At 49.3% G+C, this 27,040-nt stretch overlaps 1 protein-coding gene across 1 annotated transcript; it reads left to right on the plus strand.

The window, feature by feature from the left end:
• The first annotated feature begins 12 nt into the window (after positions 1 to 12).
• On the plus strand, positions 13 to 24,455 carry LOC132574918 (protein brambleberry-like). The gene is made up of 13 exons (XM_060243169.1): positions 13 to 84; positions 1,905 to 2,143; positions 4,593 to 4,721; positions 5,607 to 5,792; positions 7,245 to 7,467; positions 9,259 to 9,375; positions 9,964 to 10,143; positions 12,671 to 12,877; positions 15,459 to 15,615; positions 15,982 to 16,046; positions 19,603 to 19,763; positions 21,768 to 21,868; positions 23,738 to 24,455. The coding sequence occupies exons 1-13, from the start codon at positions 30 to 32 to the stop codon at positions 23,871 to 23,873; spliced, it is 1,956 nt and encodes a 651-aa protein (XP_060099152.1). The 5' UTR covers positions 13 to 29; the 3' UTR covers positions 23,874 to 24,455.
• The last annotated feature ends 2,585 nt before the right edge of the window (positions 24,456 to 27,040 follow it).

Below are 27,040 nucleotides of genomic sequence, written 5' to 3' on the forward strand. Positions count from 1 at the left end.
CGGGGTTTTTGCCGCGGCGCTTGAAATGAATGGGAGCGCAAGCGCGCAAGTCGGTAGAAGAGATTGTTGGCTGTGAAAATAGGGGTGAGGGGAGTTGCCCTGGGGGGTATCTCCAGAGGGTGGGCAGGAGACCTAGAATTGGATAGGAGTCTGGTGGGATTCTGAAAATCAGCACAGTTTATTTTAGCATGCTTTGTGTGTTTGTGTGATGCAAAATATCGATGCAAAATAGCTGCATTTGTAGAACAAAGTAAGAGTCAGGTGGCACCTTTAAGACCAGTGTCCCCTTTAAACTGAGCGTGAGCTAGCTCACACATTTTTTAGCCTCCAGCTCACACAGTTTTGTCTTAGCTCAGGAAGGATGACCTCCCCCAGAGCACGCTAACTGATGCAATCGCTCACGACTTTAATGCCGATAGTAGCTCACAAAGCAGAATTTTTGCTCACAGGGCTCTGCAGGGGGAGTGCTGTTTTAAGTCCAACCAAGTTTTATTTAGACTATAAGCTTTCGTGTGCTAGAAGCACACTTCATCAGGCAATAGGATGGAATGGCAAGCAGTCCTAAATATAGAGAAAGCAGGCAATGAGTCAGTATGCAGAGTCGTGGAAATGTTTTTTTTAGCAGATTAAAAGATTCACAAGTTGGGGTCTGGTGTTGGTTAGTTTATGGTAACTGGGCTGAAACAACAACGAAGGGTAATTAAGTTGGAATAGCAGATTGATGTCCATGTACTAAACCCATTAAGTATCCTAGGTGTGAAGTGCAATAAAGGAGAGTCTGTTGTAATGTTAGCTATGGGTATTGTGTTCAGTTTTGGGCATCACATTTTAAGAAGGATGTAGACAAGCTGGAACGGGTCCACAGGAGGCACTAATCCTCTGAATCCCAGAGCCAGGAGGCAACATCAGGGGAAGGCCTCAGCCTCTCTGCCTTCTTGCTGGCCCTCCAGAGGAACTGGCTGGCCCCTGTGGGAGACAGGATGTTGGATTAGATGGACCATTGGACTTGATCCAGCAGGGTTCTTGTGATGTTCTTCTCAGGGGGAAGGCCTCGGCCTCTGTGCCCTCTTGCTGGCCTTCCAGAGGAACTGACTGGTCACTGTGAGACAGGATGCTGGACTTAATAGACTATTGATCTGAACCAGCAGGACTCTTCTTATGAAGGCCTTGGCCTCTCTGCCCTGTTGTTGGCCCTCCAGAGGAACTGGTTGGCCACTGTGTGAGACAGGAGGCTGGACTAGATGGACCCTCTCTGGCCTGATCCAGCAGGGCTCTTCTGGTGTTCTTCTCAGGGGAAGACCTTGGCCTCTCTGCTTTGTTGTTGACCCTCTAGAGGAACTGGTTGGCCACTGTGTGAGGCAGGGGGCTGGACTAGATGGACCCTCACTGGTCTGATCCAGCAGGGCTCTTCTGATGTTCTTCTCAGGGGAAGGCCTTGGCCTCTCTACCCTGTTGTTGTCCCTCCAGAGGAAGTGGTTGGCCACTGAGTGAGACAGGAGGCTGGACTAGATGGACCCTCTCTGGCCTGATCCAGCAGGGCTCTTCTGGTGTTCTTCTCAGGGGAAGACCTTGGCCTCTCTGCTTTGTTGTTGATCCTCTAGAGGAACTGGTTGGCCACTGTGTGAGGCAGGGGGCTGGACTAGATGGGCCCTCACTGGTCTGATCCAGCAGGGCTCTTCTGATGTTCTTCTCAGGGGAAGGCCTCGGCCTCTCTGCCCTGTTGTTGTCCCTCCAGAGGAAGTGGTTGGCCACTGTGTGAGACAGGAGGCTGGACTAGATGGACCCTCACTGGTTTAATCCAGCAAGGCTTTTCTTATGTTCTTATGATGATGGAGACATTTGGGTCCAGATGAGGGATACCAGCAGTTCCAGTCCTCTAAAGCCTCTAAATTTCCTTCTCACAGGAAACCTTCAAAAAATGCTTCTTCGCTGGGTCTGCTTTCTGCTACTTCTGCTTTTGATCTCTGAGCCCTCTGCCGGGTTTTTTGGCTGGCTGATCAACAGAGCAAGCCCAGAGAATCAACCATCTCCCATCCCAGAAAAACTCCCACCTGTTCCGTTTGAGATGACCACGGGTGATGAGAGGTTCGTAGCTGAGACTCGGCCCTTGGAGCTGACGCCTCTGGACTCCTGCCACTACCAGGTTTGCCTGGTTATTATTATTATTTCAAATTGTATTAAAATTCTATTTGGTGGTAACATTCAGAACAATAAAATATAGCCCTGGGCTATACAATTAAGTCAAGAAATTAGATGAACAAAGCAGGAGTCAAGTTTCACCTTTAAGACCAACCAAGTTTTATTTAGAACATAAGCTTTCGTGTGCTCTCTAAGCACACTTCATCAGGCAAGGGGACCAAACTTGGTTGGTCTTAAAGGTTCACTTGCCTCCTGCTTTGTTCTACTGCTTCAGACCGACACGGCTGCCCTCTTGGATCTATCTTCAAGAAATTAGAATTGATAGACAATAATATAATTCAAATATAACTTCAAATTTACCGTTGTAATAATAATCTATAGGGTATACGTGACTTAGGATTTTGTTCGTTGACAGCATATTCCAACCAAGAAAACCATATCCGTACAAAATTAGAGGTACAATCTTCATTATCAAAGCGCTGATTATTATAAGAAATCTTTTCCATAATGTAGAAATGCCAAACATCGTCCATCCATAGCAAAATCAAAGGAGGTGATTTTTTTCACATGTTGCTATTGCTGCCCTTGCAGCAGCTAACAAAAAAATCAGTTAACGTATTTGTAGATGTTGGGATGTCAGTATTTGGTCCTTGACTGACAGAAAGTTGTTTAGAGACCAGTAGGCCAAAGAACACATTTACAGTGTGTGAGGGTGTTAGGGAGTAATAGAACATCTTCAAAATATAATGAGCCAAACATAGGCTCACAATTCACTGCAACAGGAGGTGGCGGCGGCTACAAGCATAGCCAGCTTCAAGAGGGGGTTAGATTAAAATATGGAGCAGAGGTCCATCAGTGGCTATTAGCCACAGTGTGTATATATATATGTTCGTCTGGATGGAGGGATGGATGGAGGGAGGAAGGGATGGATGGATGGATGGATAGATAGATGATAGATAGATAGATAGATAGATAGATGATAGATAGATGATAGATAGATAGATAGATAGATAGATAGATAGATAGATAGATAGATAGATAGATAGATAGACAGACACAGACACAGACACAGACACAGATTGTTGGACTGGATGGGCCACTGGCCTGATCCAACAGGGCTTCTCTTATGTTCTTATGTGACACAGAATGTTGGACTGGATGGGCCACTGGCCTGATCCAACAGGGCTTCTCTTATGTTCTTATGTGACACAGAGTGTTGGACTGGATGGGCCACTGGCCTGATCAAACAGGGCTTCTCTTATGTTCTTATGTGACACAGAGTGTTGGACTGGATGGGCCACTGGCCTGATCCAACAGGGCTTCTCTTATGTTCTTATGTGACACAAAGTGTTGGACCGGATGGGCCACTGGCCTGATCCAACAGGGCTTCTCTTATGTTCTTATATGACACAGAGTGTTGGACTGGATGGGCCACTGGCCTGATCCAACAGGGCTTCTCTTATGTTCTTATGTGATACAGAATGTTGGACTGGATGGGCCACTGGCCTGATCCAACAGGGCTTCTCTTATGTTCTTATGTGACACAGAATGTTGGACTGGATGGGCCACTGGCCTGATCCAACAGGGCTTCTCTTATGTTCTTATGTGACACAGAGTGTTGGACTGGATGGGCCACTGGCCTGATCCAACAGGGCTTCTCTTATGTTCTTATGTGACACAAAGTGTTGGACTGGATGGGCCACTGGCCTGATCCAACAGGGCTTCTCTTATGTTCTTATATGACACAGAGTGTTGGACTGGATGGGCCACTGGCCTGATCCAACAGGGCTTCTCTTATGTTCTTATGTGACACAGAATGTTGGACTGGATGGGCCACTGGCCTGATCCAACATGGCTTCTCTTATGTTCTTAGGTGTGACACAGAGTGTTGGACTGGATGGGCCATTGGCCTGATCCAACATGGCTTCTCTTATGTTCTTAATTTAAAAGCCATTGCAAGCATCTCAATCTTGCTTGATAGTGTAACTTTCAAGATGCACATAAAATGCCTGAACGGTGTCATTGTGTTTTATGTGCTATTTACATTGTAAACCACCTTGAATTTCATAAGGTAGAAAATCAGAAGACAAATGTTTTAAATAAACTTTTAAAGTCTTTAGTAACTTTTCATGCAAGATGAACACGCAGTGGAATCTCTGGTCCCTCCAAGCAGAGGATTATGTCTCTGGGCCCGCTCCTCTAAGAGATCACGAATAAACTCAAAATTGTCAAACTTTGGGGTGTCTTTAGTTGCTAGGGAAGAATCGAAGGGGAAAAGTTACCTCAATAAAGGAAAAGTTACCTCAATAATAAAGGAAACTAAAGGAAACAATAAAGGAAAAGTTACCTCAATAACAACCTTAAAGCTTCTTTTACATTCCAGTTGCCTTGTGGGAAATCGGAGGCTTCTGCTCCAAATGCCTTCCTGTTTTGCTTTGCTTTTTTGCCGCTAGGTTATTTCACAGCTTCAGTCCTCCTGCACAGACCTGTCCGAAGAGGAGCTGGCCAAACTGGGCGTGTCCTTATTTAACTGTCAGGCCAGCGTTGAAGGCCGCCGGACTTACTTGTGCACGATGAGCATGGTAAGTAGAATCCTGGATGAAAGTCTTCTGCCATCCATATACACCCAGGAAGCTACCTTGGTCCAAAAAGGTCAGTATTGCCTGCTCAGACTGGCAGCGGCTCTCCAGGGTCTCAGGCAGAGGCCTTCCACATCGCCTACCGTCTGGGTCCTTTCAACTGGAGATGCCAGGGATTGAACCTGGGACCATCTGCATGCCAAGCAGATGCTCTACCACAGAGCCACAGCCCCTCCCCAAAGCCTTTTCTCTACCCTGTGGTCTCAGCTCCTTTACGTCAAATGCTGTGATCCGTATTTTGGGCTCTGGCACATGAAAAGCAGATGCTCTGCCATTAAGCCATTGTCCTCCCCTCCCACCCCCTTGAAGCTGCCTTGAACCGACTTAGAGCCTTGGTTCATCGAGGTCGGTGCTGGGAGTTAACAGGGCTGGGGACTCTGCCCCGTGGCCAACTTGAATTTCCATGCCTAGGGCAGAGTTATCAACCTCAGTGGAAAACAGATGCGTCTTGGCGTCTCCGTTGTGATGGTCAGGCTTTTTTTTGTAGCAGGGACTCCTTTGCATATTAGGCCACACACCCCTGATGTAGCCACTCCTCCTGGAGCTTACAGCAGACCCTGTTCTAAGAGCCCTGTAAGCACTTGGAGGACTAGCTACATGCAGGGCTTTTTTTGTAGCAGGAACTCCTTTGCATGTTAGGCCACACACCCCTGATGTAGCCTGTCCTCCTGGAGCTTTCAGCAGACCCTGCACTAAGAGCCCTGTGAGCTCTTGGAGGATTGGCTACGTCAGGGGTGTGTGGCCTAACATGCAAAGGAGTTCCTGCTACAAAAATAGCCCTGGTGATGGTGGATATTCAACTCCCTTGTCTATTTCCCCCTCTAACAGACCCTGGCTGAATGTACAGCCGAGATGGACCCTGACACTTGGAATGCCTATCACATTGTCAGCAACAGAGCCCGCGCAGTGTGCTACACGACCCGCCAGATGCAATTCAAGCGCCAGACGGAGCGCACAGTGAACGCCTTGGTCTCTACTGCTGTCGGCCAGCTGGAAGCTATGAAGACGCTGAAGGTTTGTAGTGCAGGGACTGAAGTTCATGAGCTTTAAGGATCTGGGATGTAGGTCCTATAAAGTTACATAACTTCAGTGTGTTCTGTGGACCTCTCTTCTCCTCGGTTGCGGTGGGTAGAGTGACAAGCAAATGTTCTGCTCCAGATCAGAATTCAGTGGAGGTCGGGACCACGGAGGTAAACAAGACTAGAGAATAACGACGCACTCACTCCGTGGAGAAAATAATTGTCAGTCTAATCCACAATGTGTATCTTGTATAAACTATGAGCAATGCAGTGATAATAAAAGAACCGGTCTGTGTATGTTATCATGTATTTTTAAAATTTCTTAGAATTGAATTATGGCACTTCGACATCGCTGAACCCATAAGGGTAAGAGACGGTCCCTTGAAGAATGATTCTCCCGAAACGAAATTGGACCGGTTCTTTTATTTTTCGTTGGACTACAGTCTAAGTGATGCATGGTTCTTTCGACAGTAGGCGTGTTGTACATAGGACATTTTTTTATCTGCATCACTGCGTTGAACTGGCAGAGTCTGTTGACGGGGAGGAGGGGAAAGGAGATTATAGGCCGCTCTGAGTCTCTGTCCTTGAAAGGGCAGCTGCTGTGAGAGCCCTCTCAGCCCCACCCACCTCACAGGGTGTCTGTTGTGGGGGAGGAAGATAAAGGAGATTATAGGCCGCTCTGAGACTCTGTCCTTCAAAGGGCAGCTGCTGTGAGAGCCCTCTCAGCCCCACCCACCTCACAGGGTGTCTGTTGTGGGGGAGGAAGGGAAAGGAGATTGTAGGCCGCTCTGAGACTCTGTCCTTGAAAGGGCAGCTGCTGTGAGAGCCCTCTCAGCCCCACCCACCTCACAGGGTGTCTGTTGCGGGGGAGGAAGGGAAAGGTGATTGTAGGCCGCTCTGAGTCTCTGTCCTTGAAAGGGCAGCTGCTGTGAGAGCTCTCTCAGCCCCACCCACCTCACAGGGTGTCTGTTGTGGGGGGTGGGGAGGTAAAAGGAGATTGTGAGCCGCTCTGAGACTCTTCGGAGTGGAGGGTGGGATATAAATCCAATATCGTCATCTAACTCACAGGGTGTCTGTTGTGGGAGAAGAAGGTAAAGGAGATTGTGAGCCGCTCTGAGACTCTTCAGAGTGGAGGGCGGGATATAAATCCAATATCATCATCATCTTCAGTGTCACGTAGCGGAGATATACACTTTCTCAGTCCTTCCAAACTTTCCTTGTGGCCTGGAAACCTTCCTTTTCTGCGCCTCAACCTTTGCTTTGGCTTCTGTCCTTTCCCCAGCCTCCATCTTCTATAATTCTTCCCATAGAATCTTCCTTGGTACTCTACTCACTTCTTCCATACTCTTCCCTTTGTTTCCCATCCCTTTTCTCCTCTTCCCTCCCTTGTTTCCGTGCTACGATTCGTAGCAGAGCCTGGATCTCTGGTGCTTTCAATCCTCGACAGAACGGCCAGGAGGAGCTGAAGGAACTGACCGCCGAGTCCTTCCAGAACGTGGTGAGCGGCCAGCAGGAGCTGCTGAACTGGCAAGCCCGGCTTCAGGGCAGCCAAGACCAGATGGAGGAGTCCATCCACAGCAACCTGGACCAGCTGGCTCAGGAGAAGGCTCTGATTGCCAGTGGGCACCAGCAGGTGGCGCAACTGATTGAGGGCATCACCAGGAGAATGGGTGAGGGCCGGGAGCCTCCGTAGAGGCAACGGGGAGTTCCCTGGGGATCCTATATGCTTTCCAGCACGTGTGCACACCAGGGGTGGGATTCTAGCGGGAGCTCCTTTGCATATTAGGCCACACCCCACTGACGTAGCCAATCCTCCAAGAGCTTACAAAAAAGAGCCTTGTAAGCTCTGGGAGGATTGGCTACATCAGGGGTGTGTGGCCTAATATGCAAACGAGCTCCTGCTAGAATTCCAAGCTCTGGGAGTATTGGCTACATCAGGGGTGTGTGGCCTAATATGCAAAGGAGCTCTTGCTAGAATTCCAAGCTCTTGGAGGATTGGCTGCATCAGGGGTGTGTGGCCTAATATGCAAAGGAGCTCTTGCTAGAATTCCAAGCTCTTGGAGGATTGGCTACATCAGGGGTGTGTGGCCTAATATGCAAAGGAGCTCTCGCTAGAATTCCAAGCTCCTGGAGGATTGGCTGCATCAGGGGTACGTGGCCTAATATGCAAAGGAGCTCTTGCTAGAATTCCAAGCTCTTGGAGGATTGGCTACATCAGGGGTGTGTGGCCTAATATGCAAAGGAGCTCTTGCTAGAATTCCAAGCTCTTGGAGGATTGGCTACATCAGGGGTGTGTGGCCTAATATGCAAAGGAGCTCTTGCTAGAATTCCAAGCTCTTGGAGGATTGGCTACACAGGGGTGTGTGGCCTAATATGCAAAGGAGCTCCTGCTAGAATTCCAAGCTCTTGGAGGATTGGCTACATCAGGGGTGTGTGGCCTAATATGCAAAGGAGCGCCTGCTATAATTCCAAGCTCTTGGTGGATTGGCTACATCAGGGGTGTGTGGCCTAATATGCAAAGGAGAGCCTGCTAGAATTCCAAGCTCTTGGAGGATTGGCTACATCAGGGCTGTGTGGCCTAATATGCAAAGGAGCTCTTGCTAGAATTCCAAGCTCTGGGAGGATTGGCTACATCAGGGGTGTGTGGCCTAATATGCAAAGGAGCTCCTAAAATTCTGCCCCTGGATATGACTTCCTAGAGAGGAAAGATCTTCTGTCTATGATGGGGAGGGGTGAACCAGAAGAAGAAGAGAGTGGATTTATACCTTCGTCCTTCTAACTGGAGATTCTGGCGATTGAACCTGGGACCTTCTGCATGCTAAGCAGAGGCTATTCCACTGAGCCATGGCCCTTCCCTGTTCTCCAGAAGAAACAGTTCAGGGTAAATCTGGAGGGGGCACACTTTGCCCTTCCTTCAAGAAGTACAGGAAGAGGTACCTGGTTCTCCTTTCCCTCTGTCATTTTCACAACAGCCCTGTGAGGCAGGTCAAGCTGAGAGAGTGACCTAAGCTCACCTAATGACCTTCACGGCTGAGTGGGGATTGGAACCCAGATCTCTCTCGTTGTAGTCTAACATTTTAACTACTGTCTGCTCAATCGTGTGTGCATTTACGACTTCCCTCCTTTCCAGACTGTGTCTGCTTGTAATGCTCCGTTTTGAAGAGCTGTCTGTGTTTTCCTGTTCCTAACTCTGTTCTGCAAGCGCAGGGTGAGACTCAAAGACTACTGAGCAGCTAGAAAAAGAAATGTATTGCATGTGGAAAGGGTCGAGCAGCTGCCATGCTAGGGAGGTGTCACGTTAGGAGGTCTCCTGCATGCACAGTGACTTTACTGGATGTGGAAGCCAAGATGGCAGCCTGCACAAGAATCTGGTGACTCGCAGGCCTTTGAGTCCAGTCTGGGAGTTCCAGCCAGGGAGTTTTGGAACTGCAAAAAGCCATCTGTCTCTCCTCTTCCCTCAGAAAACGTAAGCAAGCATCTGGACCACCAAGACGTGGATCTGCAAGAAGGGCACAAAGCCATCCTGAAGGACTTGACCCAAGTCCAAGAGCGAGCCCAGGAGGTCTACTCCAAACTAGGTATGGTGGCAGAAAAGGGCTGGTGGAAGGGGGAGTTGGATTTTGGCCTACCATGTCAAGCCCTTGCCTTACCCGGGGGTCTGCAGCATGTTGGCCTTGAGGGACAGGGTTTCTTCTGACACCTTTCCTGGTTGCCTGCCCAGTGTTTTTAGAAAGTGGATGCGGCTTTTGCGCAGCAGAGCTTCCGATTGGCTGTGCAGAGTTAGAAGCATTCTGTTTAGGCAGCGCTTTTTCATGAAATGTTGATGAGGCTTCTGTGTAACCTGACTCCCTGATAATCGATGGTAGCCATTTTGTGGTTGGCTCCGCCCCCAGCGGTAGCCATTTTGTGGTTGGCTCCGCCTCCAACGGTAGCCGTTTTGTGGTTGGCTCCGCCTCCAGCGGTAGCTGTTTTGTGGTTGGCTCCGCCCCCAGCGGTAGCCGTTTTGTGCTTGGCTCCGCCTCCAACGGTAGCCATTTTGTGGTTGCACTCACCATCCTATGTCAGAATGCCAATGGCCACAGGCTCCAAAGGGTTGGGGACCCCTGTTTTACCCGGTGAGCTGTCCTGCTTCTTTCCCAAGTCCTGACTCCACCCTTCCCTCCCAGAGACCAATCTGGGCCTGTTCCTGGCCTATCAGAACCAGACGGCCGTGTACTATGAAGAGCTGATGGGGAAGTTGCAGAAGATGAACCAGAGCCTGGGGCTGGTTCTGTTCGCCACGGAGCGGATGCGGAGCAGCATGGAGGGGCGGCTCCAACACCTCCAGAGGTTCATCAGCTGGGCAGGTGAGCCGGCTTTGGCGGAAGAAAGAGGTCCCCGGCGTCTTCCCATAGTACAAGCGTTATCTTTGGTGTTCACCTGTTTGTGATTAAAGGACATCTTACGATTCACAAAAATAAAATGTAACAGTGGGAACCCATTAAATACAAACATGAATGAATGATTCCTAAGGCAGGAGTGTGAAACATGTGGCCTGGGGGCCGAATCAGGCCCCTGAGAGCTCCTATCAGGCCCCCAAGTGACTGGCTAGTTGCTTCCTTCTCCCTCTCTCTTGCTTCCTTCTGCATCACAGCTTGCTTTGCCAGGCTCTCTCAATCGCCCAGCAGAGCTACTGATCCAAGCCTCTCTTCCTTCTACCGGCTGAGGTTCCTCTCTCTCCTTGTCTCCTGGGGAAGAAAGGAAAGAGCCAGAGCTTCCTTTGCCCAGTTCCCTGGATCTCACAGGAGAGATACAAAGAAAGCACCTCTAAGACCAACAAGTGCTAATGTTTGAAGCATGTTTGATTTTAAGTTTTTTTAAATCTTTAAGTGTGTTTTTCTGTGTCTTTTATAAAGTTTGTATCTCCACTACCTGGCATTACATTTTATGACGCTCATGGCCCGTCCTGACAAGGCCACATTTGTGTTGGATCCAGCCCTCATAACAAATGAGTTTGACACCCCTGTCCTAAGGTGTTCCAAATATTTCCCAAGGAAATCATGAGAGGGAGAGACGTTAACACAGCTCCCTGTGTCTCGGATCTAACAAAACGCAGCCACCTGATCAAGCCTCCCAGCTCTGACCAAGGAGGAGAGGGGAAGCGGGGAGGAGGAAGAGATTAGGCCCAAAGCCTGTCTCCAGTTTGACAACCTCCTTCTAGCCAACTCCCAGACAAACACCAGCCAAAATGGCGTTTCTCCACGAGGTGGTCAAGTCTGAAGTGGCCGCAGAAGAATGCTGTTGGCTGAGCCACGCTTTTGGACTGGCTTGATATTACTTTGTTACGAGCAACCTGCTTTTGTACTGATTTCCTGCACCGTGTTACACTGCTTGTTGTATTACTTGTTAGTAGAAGTTTCCTTGTTCGAGTCGGCTTTGTTATTTTATTTATTTATTATTTATTTATTACTTTATATTTATATCCCGCCCTCTCCGCAAGCGGACTCAGGGCGGCTTACAATATCATAAAAACAATCAATTTCATAAAACATATAAAACCATAATACATTTATCAGGTTAAAAACTATTACGATATCTCAGTCTAGTCTGGCGGTATTAGGTTCTGACTATGACCACCAGCTTCTGTAGGATGTCCGGTGGCAGCCCATTTTCAGTCAACCAGAAAAGCCTGCCTGAACAGTTCGGTCTTACATATCGTTCCCTGTGACAGATGTCCAATACTTTAAAGTGTTGTAAAGCATTCAAGTCTTTTGTTACCCTGGGGCTTTCCTTGTATTTTATAGCCATGTAATTACCCCAGGTCTCCTTTGGCTTGTTCTTTGCAGGAGGCAACCTGCCATTCACGCTTCACGGGAGAGCCAGTTTGGTGTAGTGGTTAAGTGTACAGACTGTTATCTGGGAGAACCGGGTTTGATTCCCCACTCCTCCACTTGCACCTGCTGGAATGGCCTTGGGTCAGCCATACCTCTGGCAGAGGTGTCCTTGAAAGGGCAGCTTCTGGGAGAGCTCTCTCAGCCCCAACCACCTCACTGGGTGTCTGTTGTGAGGAAGGAAGATAAAGGAGATTGTGAGCCGCTCTGAGACTATTCGGAGTGGAGGGCGGGATATAAATCCAATATTTTCATCTACCTCACAGGGTGTCTGTTGTGGGGGAGGAAGGGGAAGGAGATTGTGAGCCACTCTGAGACTCTTCGGAGTGGAGGGCGGGATATAAATCCAATATCTTCATCTACCTCACAGGGTGTCTGTTGTGGGGGAGGAAGGGGAAGGAGATTGTGAGCCGCTCTGAGTCTCTTTGGAGTGGAGGGCGGGATATAAATCCAATATCTTCATCTACCTCACAGGGTGTCTGTTGTGGGGGAGGAAGGTAGAGGAGATTGTGAGCTGCTGTGAAACTCTTCGGAGTGGAGGGTGGGATATAAATCCAATATCTTCATCTACCTCACAGGGTGTCTGTTGTGGGGGAGGAAGGTAAAGGAGATTGTGAGCCACTCTGAGACTCTTCGGAGTGGAGGGCAGGATATAAATCCAATATCTTCATCTACCTCACAGGGTGTCTGTTGTGGGGGAGGAAGGGAAAGGAGATTGTGAGCCGCTCTGAGACTCTTCAGAGTGGAGGGCGGGATATAAATCCAATATCTTCATCTACCTCACAGGGTGTCTGTTGTGGGGGAGGAAGGTAAAGGAGATTGTGAGCCGCTGTGAAACTCTTCGGAGTGGAGGGTGGGATATAAATCCAATATTTTCATCTACCTCACAGGGTGTCTGTTGTGGGGGAGGAAGGGAAAGGAGATTGTGAGCCGCTCTGAGACTCTTCAGAGTGGAGGGCAGGATATAAATCCAATATTTTCATCGTCTTCTTCTGTCTTGCAGGGCTCAGCCTCAGTTCCATCTACACCTGCACTTTACACGGCAGCTACTTCTTGCTAGCAGCCCTCATCATGACTTTCCTGCAGATCCCTGGCCTCCCACGGGCTGTGCTTCTAGTCCTGGTCGTTGCCAACGCCCTCTCAGAGCTCAACCAAGCCAGCTCCTTGGGCTTCAAGTCGCTCACTAGTCTTTTGGTGCTGGCGGTTACAGGCAAGTATATGGAACCTTTAAGACCAACAAAATTAAGTCTGAGTAGCGGCTTTTGTATGAAGACACACTTCTTCAGATAGATTCAGGTGGGAAGCTGTGTTGGTCTGAAGCAGCAGAACAAAGTTTTAGACCAGGGGTGGCCAAACTTGCTTAATGTAAGAGCCACATAAAATAAATGTCAGATGTTTGAGACCCGCAAGAAGATATTGGATTTATATCCCGCCCTCCACTCCGGAGAGTCTCAGAGCGGCTCACAATCTCCTTTATCTTCCTCCCCCACAACAGACATCCTGTGAGGTAGATGAAGATATTGGACTTATATCCCGCCCTCCACTCCGAAGAGTCTCAGAGCGGCTCACAATCTCCTTTACCTTCCCTCCCCCCACAACAGACACCCTGTGAGGTAGATGAAGATATTGGATTTATATCCTGCCCTCCACTCCGAAGAATCTCAGAGCGGCTCACAATCTCCTTTACCTTCCTCCCCCCCCCCCAACAGGCACCCTGCGAGGTAGATAAAAATATTAGATTTATATCCCGCCCTCCACTCCAAAGAGTCTCAGAGTGGCTCACAGTCTCCTTTATCTACCTCCCCCACAACAGACACCTTGTGTGGTAGATGAAGATATTGGATTTATATCCCGCCCTCCACTCCGAAGAGTCTCAGAGCGGCCCACAATCTCCTTTATCTTCCTCCCCCACAACAGACACCCTGTGAGGTAGGTGGGGCTGAGAGGGCTCTCCCAGAAGCTGCCCTTTCAAGGACAACTCTGCAAGAGCTATGGTTGACCCAAGGCCATTCCAGCAGATGGAAGTGGAGGAGTGGGGAATCAAACCCAGTTCTCCCAGATAAGAGTCCACGCACTTAACCACTACACCAAACTGGCTCTCCAAGACAGGAAGGAAAGAAGATGGGGCAGGGAGAGGTGGAAAGAAAGCAACTTGAAATTTATTCTCCAAGCTGCTGGATGGCTTGGCTTGGAGAAGTGATTTAATGAGAGCAACGCCTTCTCCAAACCAACTGATGGGGCATTGAGGGCTTTGAGAGCCACACAATGTGTGTGAAAGAACCACATGTGGCTCCCGATCCTCAGTTTGCCCACCGTTGTTTTAGACCAAGGAAGTTTGATTCTGGGGATAAGCTTTTGTGCGCACTGGACTCAAGCTTTGTTCCGTTTCTTCAGACCACCATGGCTACCCAACTGAGGCAAGTATATTGTTGGCTTTCCTCTCCCAAGTACATGGGTCATTGTTTCAACACCTTTCGCCACCAATATTCCCTCTAAGCTGCAGAGTCTTGTGAGCAAAAATTCTGCTTTGTGAGCAACTGGCAGTGAAGTGGTGAACTGCTGCATCAATTATTGTGCCCTGGAGCCATTTTTTTTGAGCTAAGACAAAAATGTGTGAGCTGGGGGGATAAAAAACTGTGAGCTAGCTTGCGCTAACTCAGCTTAGAGGGAACATCGCTCGCAGGCAATGTTCCCTCTAAGCTGCAGAGCCTTGTGAGCAACAATTCTATTTTGTGAGTGACTGGCATTAAAGTTTTGAGTTACTGCATAGATGAGTTTGCTTTTTGTACATCACAGAAATAGCTCGTGCAAACAGTGCAAATCGTGGAAACAGAAATAGTTTGCATCGTTGCACAGAAGGAAAAAGCTAGAGAATGTGTTCAGAGCGGTCGTTTTTACCCCGCCACACACTTTGAAAGAACACTTGCTAAGTGAAAGTCATGGAACTCTAGGCGGTTAATTGCATCCTGATTTCCAACTGATAATGAGACCGTGGCTGCCACGGTAATAAGTGGCACTGATGAGGCCAAAGAAGCCTCATGATTAGCTGAGAATTGACACTTTGCTAAAAATACTTGTTTTCAGTGAGGCCAAAGTGGCGTCTTTATTGGTTGAGAGTGACACTTCACTAAAAATACCAGTTTTCGCTGAGTGCATGTGTTACGTGCCATGAAGTCACCTTCGACTTAGGCAACCCTGCAGTGTCCTGCTGTGGCTAATAGCCACGGATGGACCTCTTCTCCAGATGTTTATCTAATCCCCTCTATACTTGTAGCCGCTTCCACCTCCTGTGGCAGTGAATTCCACGTGTTCATCACCCTTTGGTGAAGAAGGACTTCCTTTTATCTGTTCTAACCCGACTGCTCAGCAATTTCATTCAGTGTCCACGAGTTCTTGTATTGTGAGAAAGGGAGAAAAGTACTTCCTCTGTGGTAACGTTACCATGCCGAGCCTTGTGGAGTAAGAAGGCTAGAAATGCAAAGGCCAGGGTTTGGGTTTTTTTTCGTAGCCGGAACTCCTTTGCCTATTAGGTCACACCCCTTATGTAGTCAATCCTCCTGGAGCTTACAGTAGGTCCTGTAAGAAAAGCCTTGTAAGCTCTTTGGGGATTGGCTACATCAGGGGTGTGTGGCCTAATATGCAAAGGAGCTCTTGCTAGAATTCCAAGCTCTTGGACGATTGGCTACATCAGGAGTGTGTGGCCTAATATGCAAAGGAGCTCCTGCTTCAAAAAAAGCCCTAGCAAAGGTTGTGAATTATGTTCCCCTTTTCCTGTCCCTTCCTTCCTGCAGGCAACTGGCTCTTAGAAAGGGTCTACCGTTGTGCCCTACGAGGGAAACTACAGAAAGTTGGACTTGGGTTATTACCCCTGAGAGCGCTAGAATCTCTCACAGCCCGAGTGGAGCTGAAGAACACCACCAGCAGTTGTATCACCTCTACTCCAGACAGGTAAGAAGGTGTGGGAGTGATTTGGGGCCTCCTTCAGAACGTGCATACGAATAAGTTGGCTTGCCAGCCTAACAAGATGTGAAAACCTGGATTCTCAAATCTTTAGAAATGACCCTATTAACGCTTGGAAGTGTGGGTATCAGACTACTCGATTCTGCTTCCTGTGTTCCCAGTATTCTGACTGAGGCCAGCCTGTGTGAGAAAACCAAGTCCAGTACTGTCAGGGGCTCCAGTGAAAGGGACCACCTTGGATCTCTTTGTGTGGTGAGCACCACAGGGAATAGCCCGATTCTTGGTTTGGGCGCTTCCTGTGAGCCCAGCTCCGACCACTGCCTGGGACGTCTGCTTTCTTTGTTTTTACTGCAGAGACTGTGATGTTGACCTCTTGAAAGAAGAGCTAGAGAAGCTGGATGAGATGAGCTGCTTGTCAGGTGAGCCCGGCCATGGAGGTTGTCCAGTTAAAAGAGTCTGGCTTTTAGGGAAGAGTCTTCTCTGACTCCTGAGAGCTGCTTAAGAACATAAGAGAAGCCATGTTGGATCAGGCCAATGGCCCATCCAGCCCAACACTCTGTGTCACACATAAGAACATCAGAGAAGCCATGTTGGATCAGGCCAATGGCCCATCCAGTCCAGCACTCTGTGTCGCACATAAGAACATCAGAGAAGCCATGTTGGATCAGGCCAGTGGCCCATCCAGTCCAACACTCTGTGTCACACATAAGAACCTAAGAGAAGCCATGTTGGATCAGGCCTAGGGCCCCTCCAGTCCAACACTTTGTGTCACATAAGAACATAAGAGAAGCCATGTTGGATCAGGCCAAGGGCCCCTCCAGTCCAACACTCTGTGTCACATAAGAACATAAGAGAAGCCATGTTGGATCAGGCCAATGGCCCATCCAGTCCAACACTCTGAGTCACACATAAGAACATAAGAGAAGCCATGTTGGATCAGGACAATGGCCCATCCAGTCCAACACTCTGAGTCACACATAAGAACATAAGAGAAGCCATGTTGGATCAGGCCAATGGCCCCTCCAGTCCAACACTCTGTGTCACATAAGAACATAAGAGAAGCCATGTTGGATCAGGCCAATGGCCCATCCAGTCCAGCACTGTGTCACAAAGTGGCCAAAATAGAAAGGAGGTTCATAAGTGGGGCTAGAAGTCTGTCATGTTCTCAGGGTGCAGGCAGGCAGGAGTCCAAAGCCATACCAAGGTCAAAGTCCAGGAAGTCAAGCAGGGGCCAAGTCACCAATGCAGAATCACAAACCGGAATCAGAAGTCAGTGTCCAAAAGCCAGTAGGTCAGGGTCCCAAGGAAATCAAGCAGGTCAGGATCAGGAAGGAGCGTGGATGCAAGCCAGAGAACAGACTTGTTGCTTTCACAAGGTTACCAGGTTCTGGGTGGGAGCTATATGAGAGTCTCAATCAGCCTGCTCCCTGGGTGGCAGTGACTCTGCTCGAACTCAGGGCTGAGAGATCTGAAGCCTCGGCGTGCCTCATGTCTTTGCTCTGAAAGTTCTTTCCGGAGCCTGCGTCGAACTCTTGAGATTGGAGGAAGAGAGCTTGGAGGAGATTGATGTCAAAAGCTGACACTGGTGCCTGGAGACTGATTGATGGGCCAGCTGCTGTTTGTTCAGCTGAGGAACTGGCTGGCAACTCTTTCAGGTCTGTTAACCCTTCCAGCTCCTCCTCGTCAGGGCTCATGACACTATCCCCCCCCCACAGACAGGCCAGACACTGCCCTTCCACTTTGCCCCCCCAAGCACCAAGAATACAGAGCATCACTGCCCCAGACAGTTTCAACAATATGCTGTGGCTAATAGCCACTGATGGACCTCTGCTCCATATTTTTATCCAAACCCCTCTTGAAGCTGGCTATGCTTGTAGCCGCCACCACCTCCTGTGGCAGTGAATTCCACGTGTTAAAGCAGGCTACGAAGGGTCTCCAGTGTCCTGCCCATTGCTGTCCAGAGTCTTTCTTCGTACGTCTAGGAATTTTTGGAGTACTGGGTACAATTCTGGTCACCACACCTCAAAAAAGATATTCTAGCATTGGAGAAAGTCCAGAAAAGGGCAACTAGAAGGATTAAAGGGCTGGAGCACTTTCCCTATGAAGAAAGGTTGAAACGCTTGGGACTCTTTAGCTTGGAGAAACGTCGACTGCGGGGTGACATGATAGAGGTTTACAAGATTCTGCATGGGATGGAGAAGGTAGAGAAAGAAGTCCTTTTCTCCCTTTCTCACAATACAAGAACTCGTGGGAATTCGATGAAATTGCTGAGCAGACAGGATAGATAAAAGGGAGCGCTTCTTCACCCAAAAGGTGATTAACGTGTGGAATTCACTGCCACAGGAGCTTCAAGAGGGGATTGGATGAACATCTGGAGCAGAGGTCCATCGGTGGTTATTAGCCACAATGTATTGTTGGAACTCTCTGTCTGGAGTAGTGATGCTCTGTATTCTTGTGCTTGGGGGGGCACAATGGGAGTGCTTCTAGTCTCCTGGCCCCACTAGTGGACCTCCTAATGCCGCCCGGTTTTTTTGGCCACTGTGTGATCGAAAGTTTTGGAATGGATGGGCCACTGGCCTGATCCAACATGCCTTCTCTTAGGTTCTTATGTGACACACAGTGTTAGACTGGAGGGGCCTTTGGCCTGATCCAACATGGTTTCTCTTAGATTCTTAGGTGTGACACAGAGTGCTGGACTGGATGGGCTATTGGCCTGATCCAACATGGCTTCTCTTAGGTTCTTATGTGCGACACAGAGTGTTGGACTGGATGGGCCATTGGCCTGATCCAACATGGCTTCTCTTAGGTTCTTATGTGTGACACAGAGTGTTGGACTGGATGGGCCATTGGCCTGATCCAACATGGCTTCTCTTAGGTTCTTATGTGTGACACAGAGTGTTGGACTGCATGGGCCATTGGCCTGATCCAACATGGTTTCTCTTATGTTCTTATGTGTGACACAGAGTGTTGGACTGCATGGGCCATTGGCCTGATCCAACAGGGTTTCTCTTATGTTCTTATGTGTAACACAGAGTGTTGGACTGCATGGGCCATTGGCCTGATCCAACATGGTTTCTCTTATGTGTGACACAGAGTGTTGGACTGCATGGGCCATTGGCCTGATCCAACATGGCTTCTCTTAGGTTCTTATGTGTGACACAGAGTGTTGGACTGCATGGGCCATTGGCCTGATCCAACATGGCTTCTCTTAGGTTCTTATGTGTGACACAGAGTGTTGGACTGCATGGGCCACTGGCCTGATCCAACATGGCTTCTCTTATGTTCTTATGTGTGACACAGAGTGTTGGACTGGAGGGGCCATTGGCCTGATCCAACATGGTTTCTCTTATGTTCTTATGTGTGACACAGAGTGTTGGACTGCATGGGCCATTGGCCTGATCCAACATGGTTTCTCTTATGTTCTTATGTGTGACACAGAGTTTTGGACTGCATGGGCCATTGGCCTGATCCAACATGGCTTCTCTTATGTTCTTATGTGTGACACAGAGTGTTGGACTGCATGGGCCATTGGCCTGATCCAACATGGCTTCTCTTATGTTCTTATGTGTGACACAGAGTGTTGGACTGCATGGGCCATTGGCCTGATCCAACATGGCTTCTCTTATGTTCTTATGTGTGACACAGAGTGTTGGACTGGAGGGGCCATTGGCCTGATCCAACATGGTTTCTCTTATGTTCTTATGTGTGACACAGAGTGTTGGACTGCATGGGCCATTGGCCTGATCCAACATGGTTTCTCTTATGTTCTTATGTGTGACACAGAGTGTTGGACTGCATGGGCCATTGGCCTGATCCAACATGGCTTCTCTTAGGTTCTTATGTGTGACACAAAGTGTTGGACTGGATGGGCCATTGGCCTGATCCAACATGGCTTCTCTTATGTTCTTAATGTTGGTTGCTGGGTCTTCCCTGCGCCCCCTTTCCAATTCCAACGGCCGGTGGTTCACCTTACAGGTCCAGACCACCTGGGAAGAGAATCCTCGGCACTTAGAGAAGACTTCCTTCCAGACAAGGGCTCAGTGCTGCAGTCCACAGGGTGGACTTTTCCTCAGGGTCCCTCCTACCCTGCCAAGAGTCTGCGGCGCATCAGTTTGACCCGCTCCACAAGACACGAGGTATGGGGGGGATCCCTGGTGGGGGGAGAAGGTCTCTTGGTTTGACACACTTTGCTTGCAGCTTTGGTTCCAGGTGTTCTGTTGCCAAGCCAGACCATAAAAAGCCAGATGTAGGAAGGTCTCGTTGGAACTGTTGTTCAGGTGATTTGAATCTGCTGAGAGCCAGTTTGGTGTGGTGGTTAAGTGCGTGAACTCTTATCTGGGAGAACCAGGTTTGATTCCCTACTTCCACATGCAGCTGCTGGAAAGGCCTTGGGTCAGCCAGAGCTCTCTTATCTGGGAGAACTGAGTTTGATTCCCCCCTCCTCCACTTGCACCTGCTGGAATGGCCTTGGGTCAGCCAGAGCTCTCTTATCTGGGAGAACCGGGTTTGATTCCCCACTCCTCCACTTGCAGCTGCTGGAATGGCCTTGGGTCAGCCAGAGCTCTCTTATCTGGGAGAACCGGGTTTGATTCCCCACTCCTCCACTTGCACCTGCTGGAATGGCCTTGGGTCAGCCAGAGCTCTCTTATCTGGGAGAACCGGGTTTGATTCCCCACTCCTCCACTTGCAGCTGCTGGAATGGCCTTGGGTCAGCCAGAGCTCTCTTATCTGGGAGAACCGGGTTTGATTCCCCACTCCTCCACTTGCAGCTGCTGGGATGGCCTTGGGTCAGCCAGAGCTCTCTTATCTGGGAGAACCGGGTTTGATTCCCCACTCCTCCACTTGCAGCTGCTGGAATGGCCTTGGGTCAGCCAGAGCTCTCTTATCTGGGAGAACCGGGTTTGATTCCCCACTCCTCCACTTGCAGACATGTCGTAGGGATGAAGTGCCATAAATCTGGGTATCATTCTGGCTTCGTTAATTGTGGGTTTAAATGGAGGGCATTAGTATCTCAAGAGGTTATAACATTATAGTTTGCCATGAGAAAAAAAAAGAATATATTTAAAATATAGTGGAAAATGGGTTAGTGTGTGTAATAAGATAAACAGCCAATATCCCTGTTTGAGTATGTCAGTACAAAACCCCAAAATATTCTGCTATACTGTTCTAAAAGAGAAATGCATTCTTGTTTGCCATTAGAAAAAAAGGGTACCTTAAAATATAGTGAGAGGTGGGTTAGTAGATGTAATGAGATAAAAAGCCCATATCCCTTATTTGAGTATATCAATACAAAAAACCAAAAAAACCAACAACATTATTGTGATACACTGTTCTTTGGAGGCTGGTGGAGGACAGGAGGGCCTGGCATGACTTGGTCCATGGGGTCGCAACAAGTTGGACACGACTGTGCGATTGAACAGCTATCTGTTCACTTGCTTTATTGATTTTCCTGTTTAAAATAAACCTTTTTGTTGTGTTTTGTTACTCTGTCTGGTCTACATGCCTATTTTCTTGGCCAGAGCAAGGGAGATCTGAAGGGCTTGGGAGGGTACTCTGGATAAGGTGGCTAAGTCCATAGAGTTTCCCTCCCAAATTGCTAGAGTGTCTGGGAAAGTGATAGAGTTTTCCCAGAAGCTCCTAGAGTTGCCAGTGAGTGCCATCGCAGGCTTGATGATGTCACTTGCAAGTGACATCATCGCAATATCAGGAGGGGATCCCCCCCCCACCGGCCCAATGTGGGTTGGGGACCTCCAGAGTGGGAGAACCCCCGCCGAGATTGGGAGCCCTAACTCTGGGCCTTCCCAAGCGACCCTAATTCCAGAGTTGCGGCAGCATCCGGTGGCGCCCCCATCTGGGTCGTGACAGTCGTAGATAGGAATTTTTCTTTTTTACTTGGTTTGAAGCTGCTCGTTTCTTTCTGTAAATCATTTTTCTGGGTAAGTGGAAAAACTTCTTTTTTCTCCTCCTGAGATACTGGGGGGGGGGGGAGGCAGGTATTGGGAGAGGAAAGGAGCGTTATGCAGTCCAAATAGCGTCTGCAACGTTGCCTGGCTTGAGAACAAAGCTGTGCTTCAGAATTCTTAACTGTACAGACGGTGTGCCTGCCCTCTTTAATGCCATTTTGGCTTTCTTCTACTTAGGCCACCATGGAAAGGTTCTCTCAGCATCACCTGAACTTGGATGCCAGTCCTTTTGCTGCTTCAAAGGCTCGTGTTCCAAACGAGTCTGTGATCAGTGACATGTAAGTATGCCGTCTCAGTGGCTCCCCAGCTCAACAGCTGAGCACGCTCTATCCACACAACATATGCGCTAGCTAAAATCCGGTTCTTATGTTAGCTGTGGAACCTCCACATTCAGAAACAGTCTCATACCAGGTGCAGAAGAGGAAAAAAAACAGGAAAGGGCAGTTTCTCTTCATGCTGTTCCGTGCAGAGTGGACGGACCACTGCTGGAACCAGGATGTTGGGCTCGAAGAGATCTTTTGATCTGATCCAGCAAGGCAATTCGTTTTCTTATGCAGGGAAAGGAATTGTAGTTGATCCCCCTCTTTTGACACAACTGCAACCAACTTGGGGTCGGCCTGCATGTGGTTCTTTCCCCTAACCTTCCTGTTCCATATCAGTATTTTTTTTCTGCTGATGTGCCTCTGAGCATGTACCACAACTCAGTGGGTTTCAGAGGACTTATAAGAACATAAGAGAAGCCATGTTGGATCAGGCCAATGGCCCCTCCAGTCCAACACTCTGTGTCACATAAGAACATAAGAGAAGCCATGTTGGATCAGGCCAATGGCCCCTCCAGTCCAACCCTCTGTGTCACACATAAGAACCTAAGAGAAGCCAAGTTGGATCAGGCCAATGGCCCCTCCAGTCCAACACTCTGTGTCACATAAGAACCTAAGAGAAGCCATGTTGGATCAGGCCAATGGCCCCTCCAGTCTAACCCACTGTGTCACATAAGAACATAAGAGAAGCCATGTTGGATCAGGCCAATGGCCCCTCCAGTCCAACACTCTGTGTCACACATAAGAACCTAAGAGAAGCCAAGTTGGATCAGGCCAATGGCCCCTCCAGTCCAACACTCTGTGTCATACATAAGAACCTAAGAGAAGCCATGTTGGATCAGGCCAATGGCCCCTCCAGTCCAACACTCTGTGTCACACATAAGAACATAAGAGAAGCCATGTTGGATCAGGCCAATGGCCCCTCCATTCCAACACTCTGTGTCACATAAGAGAAGCCAAGTTGGATCAGGCCAATGGCCCCTTCAGTCCAACACTCTGTGTCACACATAAGAACATAAGAGAAGCCATGTTGGATCAGGCCAATGGCCCATCCAGTCCAACACTCTGTGTCACGTAAGAACATAAGAGAAGCCATGCTGGATCAGGCCAGTGGCCCCTCCAGGCCAACACTCTGCGTCATATAAGAGAAGCCATCTTGGATCAGGCCAGTGCCCCATCCAGTCCAACACTCTGTGTCACACAGTGGCCAATATATGTGTGTGTATATATACAAACACACACACACACATATACACTGTGGCTAATAGCACTGATGGACCTCTGCTCCATATTTTTATCCAATCCCCTCTTAAAGCTGGCTATGCTTGTAGCCGCCACCACCTCCTGTGGCAGTGAATTCCACATGTTAATCACCCTTTGGGTGAAGAACTACTTCCCTTTATCGGTTTTAATCTGACTGCTCAGCAATTTCATTGAATGCCAATGAGTTCTTGTATTGTGAGAAAGGGAGAAAAGGACTTCTTTCTTTACTTTCTCCATTAACTCTGGATTAACACATGGAATTCACTGCCACAGGAGATGGTGGTGGCTGGAAACATAGACGGCTTCAAGAGGGGATTGGATAAACATCTGGAGCAAAGGTCCATCAGTGGCTATTAATCACAGGGTATAGATGAAACTCTGACTGGGGCAAGTGATGCTCTCGATGCTTGGTGCTGGGGGGGGGGGGAGAACAGTGGGAGGGCTTCTAGTGTCCTGGCCCCACTGGTGGACCTCTTGATGGCACCTGGGGAGGTAAAGGAGATTGTGACCAATCTGAGACTCGAGTATAGGGTGGGATATAAATCCAATGTCTTCTTCTCTCAGATCCAACTGCTCCACGTCTCCACGGTCGCTCTGCCAGGGAGTCACCAAAACCGGGCAACAATGCAGGAAGAAGGCGCTCCTCGGCCACGTCTTCTGCCGGGTCCACGTCTCTGGACAGGCCTCTTACGCCTCCTAGAGCCGCCTGAAGACTTTCTCTCTTCCCGACGGAGAGAGCAAAGATGGGCTAAGGCTGGGGAACCATTCCCGACACTCCTCTTGGGAGGGCAATGACTTTTAAACCTTGATTTTTATACTGTGTACTTCTGGGCAGAGAATCGCCAAGTCCAATTTCTGTGTCCTACCACCTTTAAAGACACTGGGACTCTTAAAACGGACAATATGCAACTTCTTCGATTCTGCTGGGGTTGCATATAATTTGAGAAGGGACTGTGGAAGGAGGAGGAAAGTGTTTGCTAGAGAATCAGCTTTGCACAAAAAGCTGGACAGATTTTTCCTCCTGGGGGGAGTGCCCATTTGCAGTGGCTTCTTCGGCCGGTGCCCTAATTCTCCAGTTCTTGGTGAGCCCCACAAGCAAAAACTGACTTGTATTGTTTCTGTCGAGTGTCTCTTTCCAGGAAGGGCAGCTGGCACTATGCGCTCCCCACCCCCCACCCCAGCAAAAGGAGATGATTTCCTAAGTTTTTACAGTGACTGGCTTTTAAAATGCAAAACGTGCTATGTGCACATATGTTTAATAAATGTTTGTTATAATGGGAAACTTCTGTGGTCACTGCATCTCAAAAAAGATGTCGCAGAGAAAAATTGCTGAGCAGTTGGGTTAGAACTGATAAAAGGAAGTACTTCTTCACCCAAAGGGTGACTAACACGTGGAATTCACTGCCACAGGAGGTGGTGGCGGCTACAAGCATAGACACCTTCAAGGGGGGAATGGATAAGCATATGCAGCAGAGGTCCATCAGGGGCTATTAGCCACAGGGTATTGTTGGAACTCTCTGTCTGGGGCAAGTGATGCTCTGTATTCTTGGTGCTTGGGGAGGGGCACAGTGAGAGGGTTTCTACTATCCTGGCCCCACTCGTGGACCTCCTGATGGCACCTGGTTTTTTGGCCACTGTGTGACACAGAGGGTTGGACTGGATGGGCCACTGGCCTGATCCAACATGGCTTCTCTTATGTCTGGGGCAGTGATGCTCTGTATTCTTGGTGCTTGGTGGGGGGGGGGGTAAGAGTGGGAGGGCTTCCAGTGACCTGGCCCCACTGATGGACCTCCTGATGGCACCTGTTGCTGTTTTTTTACACTGTGTGACACAGAGTGTTGGACTGGATGGGCCATTGGCCTGATCCAACATGGCTATTTTTATGTTCTTATGTCTGGGGCAGTGATACTCTGTATTCTTGGTGCTTGGGGGGGGGGTCACAGTAGGAGGGCTTCTAGTGTCCTGGCCCCACTAGTGGACCTCCTGATGCCACTTGAGTTTTTTGGCCACTGTGTGACACAGTGTTGGACTGGAAGGGCCGTTGGAATGATCCAACATGGCTACCCTTATGTTCTTATGTCTGGGGCAGTGATGCTCTGTATTCTTGGTGCTTGGTGGGGGGGGGGTAACAGTAGGAGGGCTTCTAGTGTCTTGGCTCCACTAGTGGACCTCCTGATGCCACTTGAGTTTTTTGGCCACTGTGTGACACAGAGTGTTGGACTGGAAGGGCCATTGGCCTGATCCAACATGGCTTCTCTTATGTTCTTATGTGACACAGAGTGTTGGACTGGGAGGGCCGTTGGCATGATCCAGCATGGCTACCCTTATGTTCTTATGTCTGGGGCAGTGATGCTCTGTATTCTTGGTGCTTGGTGGGGGGGGGGGGGGTAACAGTAGGAGGGCCTCTAGTGTCCTGGCCCCACTAGTGGACCTCTTGATGCCACTTGAGTTTTTTGGCCACTGTGTGACACAGAGTGTTGGACTGGAGGGGCCACTGGCCTGATCCAACATGGCTTCTCTTATGTTCTTCTGTGACACAGAGTGTTGGACTGGAAGGGCCACTGGCCTGATCCAACAGGGCTTCTCTTATGTTCTTATGTGACTCAGAGTGTTGGACTGGAAGGGCCATTGGCATGATCCGGCATGGCTACCCTTATGTTCTTATGTCTGGGGCAGTGATGCTCTGTATTCTTGGTGCTTGGTGGGGGGGAGGGGTAACAGTAGGAGGGCTTCTAGTTTCCTGGCCCCACTAGTGGACCTCCTGATGCTACTTGGTTTCTTTGGCCACTGTGTGATAACTTTTTCTCCCCCCTCCCCAAGTACTAGAACTTAGTATCACAGTGTTGGAAGGGGACCTCCAGGGTCATCTAATCCAACCCCCATTGGACATCCAACTTGAGGGCGTCCAATAGAGCTGACAGGCAGTAGACACAGAGAATAGCTAAAGGGTGACTAAAATGTGGAATTGGCCATCAGGGGATGTAGTGATGGCCACAGGAATAAATAGCTTTAGAAAAGAATTTGACCAAAGGAGAATAGTCTGTTAGCCATGGTGACTGAAGGGAACTTCCACATTTGTAGGCAGAAAGCCTCTGAATCCCAGAGCCAGGAGGCAACATCAGGGGAAGGCGTCAGCCTCTATGCCAGGGGTGGCCAAACTTGCAGATGCTTGAAAGCCGGAAGGAAGGTGGGGAGAGGTGGAAAGAAAGCAACTTCAACTTTAAATGCATTCTCCAAGCTGCTGACTGGCTTCGCTTGGAGAAGTGATTTAAAGTTGTGGGGGCTTCAGGAGTCACGCAATATGCATGAAAGCCACATGTGGCTCCCGAGCCAGTTTGGCCACCCCTGCTCTCTGCCCTGTTGCTGGCCCTCCAGAGGAACTGGTTGGCCACTATTTGAGACAGGAGGTTGGACTAGATGGAACCTCACCGGTCTGACCCAGCAGGGCTCTTCTGATGTTCTTCTCAGGGGAAGGCCTCGGCCTCTCTGCCCTGTTGTTGGCCCTCCAGAGGAACTGGTTGGCCCCTGTGTGAGACAGGAGGCTGGACTAGATGGACCCTCCCTGGTCTGATCCAGCAGGGCTCTTCTGATGTTCTTCTTAGGGGAAGGCCTCAGCCTCTCTGCCCTGTTGCGGGCCCTCCAGAGGAACTGGTTGGCCCTGTGTGAGACAGGAGGCTGGACTAGATGGACCCTCCCTGGTCTGATCCAGCAGGGCTCTTCTGATGTTCTTCTCAGGGGAAGGCCTCAGCCTCTCTGCCCTGTTGCGGGCCCTCCAGAGGAACTGGTTGGCCCTGTGTGAGACAGGAGGCTGGACTAGATGGACCCTCACTGGTCTGATCCAGCAGGGCTCTTCTGATGTTCTTCTCA

This window comes from Heteronotia binoei, chromosome 7 (genome assembly GCF_032191835.1).
Source record: "Heteronotia binoei isolate CCM8104 ecotype False Entrance Well chromosome 7, APGP_CSIRO_Hbin_v1, whole genome shotgun sequence".
Taxonomy (NCBI): Eukaryota; Metazoa; Chordata; class Lepidosauria; order Squamata; family Gekkonidae; genus Heteronotia; species Heteronotia binoei.

Bases quoted from the DNA above. Each gene is read 5' to 3' on its own strand.
- LOC132574918 (XM_060243169.1), top strand. From the start codon at position 30: ATGGGAGCGCAAGCGCGCAAGTCGGTAGAAGAGATTGTTGGCTGTGAA. The intron at 5,793-7,244 runs GTTTGTAGTGCA...AATCCTCGACAG, and splicing joins AAGCTATGAAGACGCTGAAG to AACGGCCAGGAGGAGCTGAA. The intron at 16,047-19,602 runs GTGAGCCCGGCC...TTCACCTTACAG, and splicing joins TGAGATGAGCTGCTTGTCAG to GTCCAGACCACCTGGGAAGA.